At 37.0% G+C, this 13,338-nt stretch overlaps 1 protein-coding gene across 1 annotated transcript in view; it reads left to right on the forward strand.

Annotated features, from left to right (window-relative positions):
• Positions 1–13,338, forward strand: part of NEK10 (NIMA related kinase 10) — a 180,126-nt gene that overhangs the window by 104,039 nt on the left and 62,749 nt on the right. The window contains exons 24-25 of the mRNA XM_077809309.1: positions 8,708–8,837; positions 9,428–9,498. Coding sequence (XP_077665435.1) covers positions 8,708–8,837; positions 9,428–9,498 — 201 coding nt within the window. The remainder of the gene's footprint in view (positions 1–8,707; positions 8,838–9,427; positions 9,499–13,338) is intronic.

Consider the following 13,338-nt stretch of genomic DNA (forward strand, 5'->3'; position numbering starts at 1 on the left):
ATGTGGAGGAAGATATGCAACAGCTTTCTGCCCCCCAGTTATGATTTCCACACAATGGTTTTAGACAAAACAAAAACAAGTTTATTAACTACAAAAGATAGATTTTAAGTGATTATAAGGGATAGCAAACAGATCAAAGCAGATTCCTAGCAAATCTTAATATACTAAAGAGATTGGATATGAATAGCAAATTCTCACCCTAATTGTTGTTTTAGGCAGTTTGCAGAGATTCCTGAAGGTAAGCTGCACTTGCTTGCAGCTTAAAACTGCAGGTATTCCCTTCACAGGGTAGAAATCCCTCTAGCCTGGGTTCAGCCCTTCTCCCCAAGTCCAGTCTTTGTTCCTCAGGTATTTCCAGCAATCTTCTTGGGTGTGGAGTCAGTGAAGAACCACGATGATGTCACATCCCTGCCTTAAATAGCTTTGCATATGGCGGGAACCCTTTGTCTCCCCTCTTGGTTCCCATGCCCAGTCGGTGGAAAAACACTGGTATTCCAAGATGGAGTCCAGTACCAGGTGATCTGGTCACATGCCCCTGTGTAAAGCAGCCATAACTCAGAGGCTGTTTCTAATGTCTTCAGGAAGGTTCCCCAGTAGGCAATTAGCTGCTTCTAAGACCTATTGTTCTCCCTAATGGCCCTTCCCAGCCATCCATCTAGATTGATTGCATTCTGCCTAGTGGGCATTCCCCAGGTGTAATCATATTTGTCATACAGATTTATAGTCAATATTCCTAGCTTCAGATACAAAAATGATACACACATATAAATAGGATAATCATATTTAGTAAATCATAACCTTTTAATGATATCTCACATGACCTATCTTGTATAAAATACATCGTAGTTATGCCATAATCATATCATAACAATATCTCTGTCAAGAATATGGGGCATAGTGTCACAGTCCTCTTCAAATAAATCATTTGATGGGTTTGCAGATTTCTTTGGGCAAAGAAAACCATAGTCTTAAAACGCGTCCCAATGTTATCTCAATATTTTCTTAGTTCCCAAGCAAGTGCTTGTTGCCTTTCTTTGTAAAAACAACTTTTACAGTTTCAGTAATCTTTACTAGTCTAATGTCCTATTCTATAAAGAGAGTATCTTCTTCCATTATTCATTTTTATTGACAGTTATCCTTTATGGCCTGTAAGTTTTGTATTTTTCTTAAGTAATTGAAAAGTTTTGCCCCCTCTCTCCCATTTTTTAAAAAAGAAAATACTAAAAATGTCCTCAGATACAGACTTTAATCTTTTGTTTGTTGAGCCCAGATGTGCCCAATTTTCAAACTTGGCTGACTGTCAGATTTCTCTCAGGGAATGTCTACACTTCAAATTGTGAGTATGAATTTCAGCTTGAGGAGACATACCTGTGCTAGCTCTGATCTAGCTAACGCACTAAAAATAGTATATAGCCACAGCAATGCAAGCAGCAGGAGGGGCTACCTGCTCCAAGTGTGTCCAGCAGAGACACTAGGTACAAATTCAAGCCAGCTAGCCCCTCCCATTTGTGTTGTCATGGCTGCACTCTATTTTTAGTGCACTAGCTCGATAGGAGCTAACTCAAGTATGTCCCCTCAAGCTGGGGATACCCCCAACTCAAAGTATACAGCAGTGGTTCTTAACCTGGGGTGCATGCACCCCCGATGGGTGCGAGATGCCCTTTCTGGGGTTGCGAGACATGCCAGATTTTTTTAGAAGGTAAATCATTGAAAACACAAATTAAGACAGGCAGGTAAGTATAACTACTTTGTTTCCTCAAACCTATGTATTTATTAACATTATACATTTTTTAATGATTACTGTATTATACAAACAAAAATATATCTTGGTTTAAAGAACTGACCTACTTCAACGATTTTTGATAAGGGGTGAGAGAACATATTTTGAGAACCAAAGGGGTGCAAGCTGCACTAAAGGTTAAGAACCACTGGTATAGAGATACCCACAGTTGTTTCAATCCCATGTCTATTCTGTGTTCACCCTTGTGATATGTCCAGAAACCTTCAACGAATATCTGTGGTTACACCATGCTAGTGCAAACTCCCTAGCTTGATATAAATTAAAAGAAGGGCACCACTTTGGCACTGGAGCTGCAATTCTAACCTCTCCTGTTTGTCGGAGCTGATGAGGAATAATTTCTTTCTTAATGGAAAGCTTTGGTAATCTTGAAGAGGCAACTGAACAGGCTTGCAAAATGACTGCACCACCATAGTTAGGGTTTCATTGAGATTTTTCACTTAAAACAAGGATTCAGCCTCTTTGTTCTGTACGAAGAATACATTGGCAGGGGGAAAGATTCTCAGCTAGGCTGACCTCATACTCAGTGCAGCGGAGGAGAGGAAGGGTAAAAGTGCCTCTAAGCAACCTTTCTGTTCTCCCAGCCTGGGACCACTGGAGGTCATTTTGGCCCGTACTATAATATAGACCAGTCTAAAGTCTGTTCTAAGTCTGCTAGCAGGGACAGCCCTACAGGGATGACTCCTCAAGTGAAGGATTGGAAGGAGTGCTATATGCTCTGGTCTGCACACATACCCTAAATGGAGACCACCATCTATAACAATTCTTTCAAAAAAGTGTGCAGAGGCTTTGGGTTCTTTAGAGCAATACAAGTAAACAGTAATAGCAGTAAAACAAACAAAAACCCCACACCAATTAATTCGTGTTAAAAATTATGTTGTTGAAATATATTGTGAAATAATCAATTAAAAATACATTACTGGGACATTTTCTCAGCTCCTGGGACACTTTCTAATACCACTTTAAACCTATAAATTATTTTTCAAAGTCGATATTTTGGCACATGTAAATATAGGTGTTTAATATCAATTAGTTATTTGTCAGGTCATTTGTCAGTAAGAACAATTTAATATTACATTTGCATATTTTATTTTCTCAGTCAAATGAAACAAAAATAGATTTCAAAGTTTAAATTGGTGTTTCTGTAATTATTTATTCCATAATTGTATAGTGTAACACTTCAAAAAAAACCCCACAACTGCAACCACGAAAAATCTCTCACAAAAACCCTGTCATTTTTGAGGGCACCTGTTTATGATTGTGATGGACAATCCATATGTGTTAAATGATGTCAGGTGAAGATTGTACTTCCTCTAAATTGTTGTTGATTGGTTGCGGTGTAGCTGTGAACTGTAAAAATGTAGCCTGTTAGTGGTGGGATCTTCTTTTACACAGAGGGAGATGCTCAGTGCCCATCAAGAAGAGTCAGGAGATCCTTTAACCTTTCGGTTTTGCACACTGTTCAGTTTTACTCATTTGCAAAATGTAAACGTGCATAATTTGCATAGTAAACAGGGTTTCCCCCCAAGATATTAATAAAATGTTGAGGGGAGTAAATGTCAAATAGTCTCAATGTGAGTCCTACATTGATTGGAGGCCTGCTAAAATTTGATCTCAAATAATTGTTGCTGTCCATAGACTAAGTTAAATGTGTGGAAAGAAGCTTTCTGGGAAGGGAATGCACGGGGTAGAAAATGAAAATGTGGAGAATACACCCTTTGGAGTTTTGATGGAAACCATGATAATAGGAGCTACCTGTATCAAATGATTTAGTCAATTTTAGAATTACACTTCCCTCATGGTGGCAAAGGATTTATTACATTGTAAAGTTGCAAACTAAAGGTAATAGTGGTGCTCTCCCCCGCCTGTCCCACATATGGTGTATACAGTCTCTTGGAAGTGAGGTAATTAATTTTTTATAGACTCTTGAGGTATGGTGTGTCTGTAAGTGTTCTGTTTTAAGAAGCAATAAGAAGAACACACACACGCACTTTACCAAAAAACCACAATCACATGAGAAGTTTGAAATGAATTAAAGTATTGGATTTCTTGGTGATCAATTTTAAAATAAAAAACTGTAAGAGCAAAGGTTCCAATTACTGATTGGAGTATTTCAGCTCCAGCTAGAGGTAGAGAGAGTATCCCCAAAAAGCTTGTGGGGTGAGAAGTGGAAAGGGCTGTCATCAAGGTTCACAGTGCCTCTTTATTTAACCTGTCAGTTTTGTGGGTCCCGTTTCTTCTCCTTCATGGCTTTTAATAGTCATTATGAAGCTGTAATTCCATCTGGGTATTTGTAGCTTACAGTTATACTATAACAAGAAAAATATGATGCTGCAACTGCTTTTCTGTTTTTCCTTTTCCTTCTGTGGGATGGTGCTAATGGCAAAAAGATGTATTTTCATTGTTTCATGTGTTTTTCCCTTCTGAGAGTCAAACAGAAAACTGAATGTAAACTAGCTGTTTCTCTTAATATTGCTCTCCATCCACTCAATAAACATCACAACAGCTTAGTAAAGTTCAGGGATTGGTCATTTGAATACAAATGGGGCCATCTGGCTCATATAAAATTAGAGATGGAGCCCAAACTGGAACAGCACATCAGAATCCCCTCAGACTTTGAGAATGCTTGTGTCCAGAAATGAACTTCATGGCTTCTACTCATCTCTACATTGAAAAAGAGTCAACTGGGAGATGAATTAACTCTTTTTGTTGATATGGTTCAAGATTGAAAGGGTTTCCCCCCTTCGTCTCCAGCCAGCTTCTCCTGAAAACAGGAAATGAAATTGGTCCCACTGTCCCTGTGGACTGCCTATGGTGCTGGTTCAGGATTTAGAAAACAGGCAAAAATTCAATGGATTGAGCAGTGTCCAAGTGATCACAGAACAATGACAGTGGTTCATAGCTGAGCACAGAGCTCAGTCAAAGCAAAATAAAAATTTAAACATTTTAAGAAAAATTGTGTCCATCTTTTGTCTTTCTTTTGTTCACTTTTGCTGCTCCTTATTTTCCATTGCCCAGGACTTTGGTTTACTGAGCTCATAGCTTGCCAGATTACTGGAGCCAATCTGAAATTTTGCCCAAAACAAGAAAGAAACCTGTAATAAGATTTCTAATCTATCTGTCTAGGTTCTTATATAGCATGCATCACTGTGGTGCCTGAGGGTGAAATTCACCCCAGTACAGAGACTGCATAAGGTCTATGCAACACTTAAATTCCTGACTTATTTTGAGGGTTTTAAGTGATGCACAAGAATGAATTTCACCTTGAGTTAATCATGAATTTTGCACATACATATCTCTCATTCCTCCAATCAGCAGAGCTTAGGGTTTGGTTGGAGTTTTTCTTTTGTTTTTTGTAGTTTTGTTGTGGGAAGACTTAAGTCTAAGAAGTGAATTTGGCAGTTTACTCTAAAGATGCTGATATTCTGGTCATCCTAATATTTTTTGGGAGTGAGTTTTGGATTGGTAGGGTAGTTATTGAGAAAGCTCCATCTTCCACATTAGGTTAATGCTTGATATTCCAGTGTTCAGTGGAGCATAGCTGTTGTAGAAGATCACTTGGTTTTCACTTTTCAAATTCTAGTGTGTCTTTGGTCAAAGTTGATAGTGGTAGAACCTTCAGCAGTCTTCAAAACTTCCAAACAATCTGTCTACTAGTCATGAGTAAGGTTACGTTTATGTCACGGAATCCGTGATTTCCAGAGACATCCAGGACATTTTTAGCTTCAGCCCATGGGGCTGCAGGACTGGAGCTTGCAGCTAGTTGCTTCAATAAGTGTATTATATGATGTCCTGGGTCTCAAACCCAGCGCTATGACTTCCCACACAGCCACCGCATCCTGGCCTCCACCCAGTGTCTGATAAAACCTGGTGGGTTGAGGAGTTAGTAGGACTACAGCGTCAGCCAAGGCACCACCCTGATCCGAGGAGCACCTGGCTCCAGCAATTGGTCCAAGCAGGTTATTTAAGCCAGAAGGAGGCACAGAAAGTTGTCTGAGCAACAAGGTGATATACAAAATATAAAGAATGTAAACTGTGCAAAGTAAATCAGATGTTTAAAATTCAGTTTGAGCAGCTTTTTAAAAACCATGAGTCAGGCCTGAAAAAATCATAAGATTGACTTAAAACCCATGAGATCTCAAATATTTTGGCTGTTCGTTTTATTTGCCTTCTGGTTTGTGTTTTTAGGAGTCACAAAAGCTAGAAACTTTTTTTTTTAAATGCAAGCTGAAATTCTCATGTACTCCTGTGATTCCAGGAGCTGGGGCTTTAAAATAAAACACTACATCTGGTGATAATTGTGATAAAAATGTGAGAACTGGCAACTCTGTTTTTTCTAATATAAGCTAGGCATTTAAAAAAATAATTTATAACCTAGTATCTCTTTTCCACTATAATGGAAGATTGTAGCACTCATACAATAGGTTTATTTTTATTGGGTGCCAACAACGTGCTTAGCATTGTACAAGCAGAGTAAGGCAAGGTTTTTTCCTTCAAGAAGCTCACTGTCCAATTATGTTGCCAGATTCATGTTTGTCTCTGTGAACAGATCCAAGTTAATGCACAGAATGACCATTTACCAAAAGCCTCATAATGAATTGAAAGTCACAGTGAGGAATAACTAAAAGCCATTTATAAAAAAGAGTGTTATGTTCTAACACTGTTTTTTTCTCCGTGATTATGCAGAGATGGCAACAGTTGAAAGAAAGTTGCCAGCTAACCCCACCCACAAATTTGTACCTTCGCTAATCAATTTGATCAGAAAACTAATAACCAATCAACCCTACTCACTTCCTCACTGCATGCCCACAAGTCCAGTTTCCTGTTGTTGTGGTTACATTATTAAGGTACCCCTTTTCACTTCATTTGAAAACCAATCTTGTTTCTTTTATTTCATACATACCAGCATGCCTTCTAGCATTTAACTTCATCTTGACTTGCAACAATAACTTCAACTTACACAGTGCCTTTTCATGCCAAAATATCTCAAGGCATTTTACTAAAGATGTCAGTAACTTAATCTTACAGTCGGCAGTTCCAAGTTCTACATTATTAGCTGAAAACAAAGGGAAAAACAAGTGAGTTCAGGCTGATTTTAAGAATGAAAGAATGGAAGCATCCTTGACATCTCTGGTTTGCAGAGAAAAGGTGCTAAATGAAAGAAACTACCACGTAATTTGACATTTAGTTAATGATGAGATATGAAGCCCAGAATCAGGTTACCTTGATTGGCGTAAATTGTGACCACATCACAGCAAGAGCATAGTCCAAAATTCAACTGAGACAGCACCTGGAATAGCAACCGGTTTAAATGAGCCAAAACTGAAATTATCTACTTCCTCCATCTACTGTAAATAGAATCTTAGTAGCAAAACTATTTTTTATCAGTTTTAGTCTGTTAATTGTGCAAGCAGCAATATCAGAAAAAGCGCATTACTGAAGTCTAAACAAGAGAGAACAAAGGTATTGTTTTATCACAAGAGTAGCAAAATCACATACTGTCATGTTCCTAATGTAGTGCAGTAGAACCTCAGAATTACAACCATCTCAGGAATGGAGGTTGTTCATAACTCTGAACAAAATATTATTGTTATTTCAGAAGTTTACAACTGAACATTGGTTTAATACAGCTTTGAAACTTTACTATGCAGAAGAAAAATGCTGCTTTAACCATCTTAATGTAAATGAAACAAGCACAGAAACAGTTTCCTTACCTTGTCAAATTTTTTTTAAATTTTCCCTTTATTTTTTTAGTACTTTATGTTTAACACAATACTGTACTTTATTTGCTTTTTTTTTGGTCTCTGCTGCTGCCTGGTTGTGTACTTCCAGTTCCAAATGAGGTGTCTGGTTGACTGGTCAGTTCATAACTCTGTGTTCGTAACTAAGAACTTCTACTACAGTAGTTTTGTCAGAGTAGACCTGTAATTCAAATATTGGAGCAGCACAGCATTTGACAATGCATGTGTTAATAACACTGGTACTTCATATATCACACAAGCAACGTAGTTTAGTTTAATCCATTAAACCAACAGTTATTATGAAGGGACAACTGAACAAACCTTTACACCACTAGTGTCATGAGCAGAAATGTTACAGAAATGAAATAGCTATCAGTTACACTTGTACCTACAGTGTTTAGGCAATGAGCAAGTAAATGCTTCCATTTGCAAGTAATTATCTGATCTATCAAAATTCATTGTAGAGCACAGTGAATAACTAGCAACAAATAATTTATTCAGATTTAACCTATTTTTGCTTGATTAATATCAACAAACAGGGATTTCTCCAAAAGCATTCATTATTCAAATTTATTAACAAATATCTTTGATTTTTTTAATTATTGTGAATATTCAAAATTTGAACTGTGTGGCTTTAATATAATTCGTCAGTTAAGTTGTATGGTATTGATTCCCAGCTGGATGAAAAGCAAGCACTCCTGAAATGAATAAGTGCTTGCTTGTGCAAAATTTAAATCCTGTTTCCACAAATACCCCCACGTGTAACCTGAAAGTTGCTTTCTGCAATGTTTGCCAGTAAAACTTGATTGTGAAAAGTGACCACCTTAGAGGAGTAAGAACTTAGTAAATCAGATCTATTTAAAATTCAAACTAATAGATTTTTAGTTTAGTTTAGTTTATTTTGCATTATTCCGTGAGCTCTGGTATGTTGTATTTCTGTAAGAATGTGGAATTATAACCAGGTATCATTAGATAAAGTGATGACATTTCTTGATGCACGAGTACTATTGCATCACAAACTTAAAGTGGCATTAGCCTTTTAAAGAAATGGTAACTGATTGCTTTTGTTTTCTGTGTTTACATATTGATATCAATAACTCAGTATTTTCTACACCTGATATTTTCTCCTACCTTCAGTGAGTATTAAATTGTATTTATTTTTATTTAGTCCTGAAGTTGTAAAGAGTGAACCATATGGCGAGAAGGCTGATGTCTGGGCTGCGGGGTGCATCCTTTATCAGATGGCAACTCTGAAGCCACCTTTTTACAGCACCAACATGCTCTCCTTGGCAACTAAAGTACGCAGGTTTGCTAGATCAAACTGCAGTTATTTTTGCATGCACCTTCTGGGTCTCCCAGGGTTCAAATATACGATTGCAGAAGACAAGCTACTTTGCACTACAAAAGTGTGAATGAGTAGAAGTAAAATCTGGGTGTGTATTGCAATGTTGCCATTGTAACCACTAGAATTTACACACGGAATCATCTTACAGTTTAATTACCAATACATTTTTACCCTATCATTTGATGGTAGGATCTTTCGATTCTAAAGGTTTCTGATGGTACTATAGGGTTGGATTTACAATAGGGTGTGCACTACTAGCAGTCTAGAACATTATCATAGATAAAAGATATTTCAATTTTTGTGTAAATTTCACCCTGACTTAAATGCTGTAGCTCTTTAGCCTACAGTTACCTAATATTATATTAATCTGTTTATCTGATACAAGTTCTGCATTAGAAGATATGCTCCAAAGTTTCTTTATGCACGTATACTGGTGATGCAATGTCTGTCATGTTGATCCAAGGAAAAACATTAATCACACAGACTTCCATATGTATAATGGAATATCTTTATTTTCTTCACTCTCAGCTATTTATTTTGCAGATAGTAGAGGCTATGTATGAACCAGTGCCAGAAGGAGTCTACTCTGAAAAATTGTCAGTTACTATTAAAAGGTAGGTTTCAGAGTAGCCGCTGTGTTAGTCTGTATCCGCAAAAAGAACAGGAGTACTTGTGGCACCTTAGAGACTAACAAATTTATTAGAGCATAAGCTTTCATGGGCTACAGACCACTTCATTGGATGCATAGAATGGAACATATAGTAAGAAGATATATATATACACATACAGAGAAGGTGGACATTGCCATACAAATTGTGAGAGGCTAATTAATTAAGATGAGCTATTATCAGCAAGAGAAAAAAACGTGTGTAGTGATAATCAAGATGGCCCATTTAGACAGTTGACAAGAAGGTGTGAGGATACTTAACATAGGGAAATAGAGTCAATATGTGTAATGACCCAGCCACTCCCAGTCTCTGTTCAAACCCAAGTTAATGGTATCTAGTTTGTATATTAATTCAAACTCAGCAACAGAAAAGCTTCAAAAACGGACTCCAATGAGAAACAGGATACTTATATCCTCACACCTTCTTGTCAACTGTCTAAATGGGCCATCTTGATTATCACTACAAAAGTTTTTTCTCCTGCTGATAATAGCTCATCTTAATTAATTAGCCTCTTACAGTTTGTATGGCAACTTCCATCTTCTCTGTATGTATATATATATCTTCTTACTATATGTTCCATTCTATGCATCCGATGAAGTGGGCTGTAGCCCACGAAAGCTTATGCTCTAATGAATTTGTTAGTCTCTAAGGTGCCACAAGTACTCCTGTTCTTTTTAGTAAAAGGCAATTACTCATGTCTTTTTATTTCTCAATCTTTCCAGAAAGGTGCTTTGTTTTGTACATTTTCATTAATACAGATGGCAATGTAACAACGTACTGACTTTAATAATCTTCAGCTTTTGTCTCTGAAAGTAGAATGGCTTCAGGGTTAAAGGAAAAAGGAGAGATGTGCTCACACTGCTAATAATACATATAAGACATGCCACTATCATCAGCATGTCTAGCCTTGTAATAATGGTTCCTCTTGTAAATGGTTTATTGGTTGCATGTTTCCTTCTTTATCATTAAAAAGTGCCTGATAAGTTGAGTCGTGCAATAAAATGAGTCTCCCAGTGCCTCTTTTTAAGATATTGCATGTTTCCATATCCTGCAAATTATAATAGAATGTTCATTTGTTTCTATTGATACAGGAGTTTCTTTAGAAATTTTTTAAATTCAGGATGTTTCTCTTGTATTTATCTTCATGTAATGAGAAGCATTGATGAATGTACAGTTTGTAAGCATAAATCTATAGCTCAGAGTTACCTCTGTTGTATCCCTTGTTTTTCTTTTTCTCTCTCTATGTTTTATATAATTTGGGGATTCGGAGTGTGTATGAATAATCAGATGTGAATTAATTTTAGACTTCCAGATGCTGAAGGCTCTGTCCTTTATTATTGGAAATGAGGCAAGGAATTTGATTTGCTCTCTCATCTTGGCATTACTCTGACACTCAGGAGACAAGTTTTTTGGAGAGAAGAAATGGTCTAGGCTTATAAAAACGTAGAATTGTAGGATTGGAAGGGACCTCGAGAGGTCTTCTAGTTCAGTTGCCTGCACTCAAGACAGGGCAAAGTATTCTAAGACCATCCCTAACAGGTGTTTGTCTAACCTGCTCTTTAAAAATCTCCAATGATGGAGATTCCACAACCTCCCTAGACAATTTATTCCAGTGCTTAACTACCCTGACAGTTAAGAAGTTTTTCCTAATGTCCAACCTAAACCTCCCTTGCTGCAATTTAATCCCATTCCTTCTTGTCCTGGCCTCAGAGGTTAAATAGAACAATTTTTCTCCCTCCTTGTAACAACCTTTTATGTACTTGAAAACTGTTATCATGTATTAGCAAGAGTGTTGTAAGCAAGTTGTGCTCTACTCTCACTGATTAGGCCTCAGCTGGAGTATTATGTTATCAAAGAGCTGTTATCATGTCCCCTCTCAGTCTTCTCTTCTCCAGACTAAACAAACCAATTTTTTTCAATCTTCCCACATGGAAGGTCATGTTTTCTAGAACTTTAATAATTTTTGTTGCTCTTCTCTGGACTCTCTCCAGTTCATCCACATCTTTCCCAAAATGTGGCACCCAGAACTGGACATAATACTCCAGCTGAGGCCTAATCTGTGAGAGTAGAGCACAACTTGCTTACAACACTCTTGCTAATACATCTCAGAATGATGTTTACTCTTTTTGCAACAGTGTTACACTGTTGACTCATATTTAGCTTGTGGTCCACTACGACTGGTGATAATGGGCAAGGCAAGAAGTACACAGTTTTAGTTTGTGCACTTCTGAGTAGCTTCAGCTCCCTCTACCTCCCTTTACAAAAAATCAACCTGAAACAAAAATGCTTCTGCTTTCTTCCTCAAATGTGGGATTCTGCCTCCAAAAAAGTCAAACTAACCCCACAAAAGGAAGACTTGGGTCCTATATCAGCATCATTTCTATATAGAGAGTTCCTGTTCTGTCATGGCCTTGAACAGTGAGAAATTCTAGCTTATGTCTAGGCTTAGCAAAATTCAATTTTTATTTTTTTTATAATTTTGACAGATACTATTGATGTTTATTTTTAAGTGGTGTTTTAGATTTTTATTGATTTACATTTTCACAGTTGTGGAAAATTATGGCGGGGTCAGGCAATAAGGGTCAGACAATAATGATATAATGACAGGAGATGTTGACATTCAAAGAGCTAAAGATTTATAACTGTTAAAACACAAATTGTCAACATCACATGTCAAAACATAGCTAGTAAATAGCCCTAAATCAATCTCTGACTTCTCAAGCAGCACTTTTCTTACTTTGCCTGTCTGTACATTTAGATTATTATCAATGGAAGTATTTTTTGGCAGTTTCTGTGTGTATGGTGAAATTGATATCTACCAACATTTACCAATAAAAATCTAATCTTTCCAAGCCTATTGATGTATTGGAAAGGTTAGAATCCCAGCTTTCCAGTAGGATTCAACCTCAAGCTTGAAACAGTCCTGACATAAATTACTTTCAAGTCATGCCACTTTTAGGCATAAAAAACATATTTTTGGTTGTTTTCAAAAGGTTTTATGGCTCCCTCCTGATCCGTGAACAGTTAGTTTCACAGTAACTAAGGAAGCCTGGCTATACAAGTGAAAGAAGTCAAAAAACAATAACATTTCTAAAATAGGTATGGGGTTTTGTAGCATATGTGGCACATTCTGTGTTACTGGCACTCATTTGGAATGAATTGCATTACTCACTTACTTCTCACCACTTAGCAATTATGCCGTCATCTCAAATGTATCCTGATAATACCTTCATGCCTCATCGTGCCGTAATCATGTATTCATTCTGTCTCTTTCTGACTGGATCAGATCCTCATGGTGACTTGAAGGGAGCTATCCTTTCTCACAGTGCTGAGGATCTGTCCCTTTGTGTCTTTCTTCCTCCCTCTTATTCATAAATACATAATAATACTTCCTTTTACAATTTTTAAAGTATCTGATTGGTTGAGGGCCCACTATTCAGTTACCTTTTATAACTATACACACAGTGACTACTGTAACCTGTTCACTGATAATCCCATATAATTATCAGTATAACTGAACTTTTCATCACTTTATCCACATTCTAATAAGTTGTAATAGATGTAACAGATAATTATATGAAAGAAGCTGGGAATAAGATGTCACTAGCACAAATACTCTATTTGGGTGATATTAACAGTTGTGGCAAGCATAAAATAAACCAGATAAATATTCTGCATTCCTTAGTATTGATCAATTGAAGTATTATGTTCAGTTTTTGGTTCATACTTTCAAAGAGATTTAGACAAAATGAAAAGAGTTCAAGGAAAACAGCAAAAATAAGATAT

This window comes from Eretmochelys imbricata, chromosome 2 (assembly GCF_965152235.1).
Source record: "Eretmochelys imbricata isolate rEreImb1 chromosome 2, rEreImb1.hap1, whole genome shotgun sequence".
Lineage (NCBI taxonomy): Eukaryota > Metazoa > Chordata > Testudines > Cheloniidae > Eretmochelys > Eretmochelys imbricata.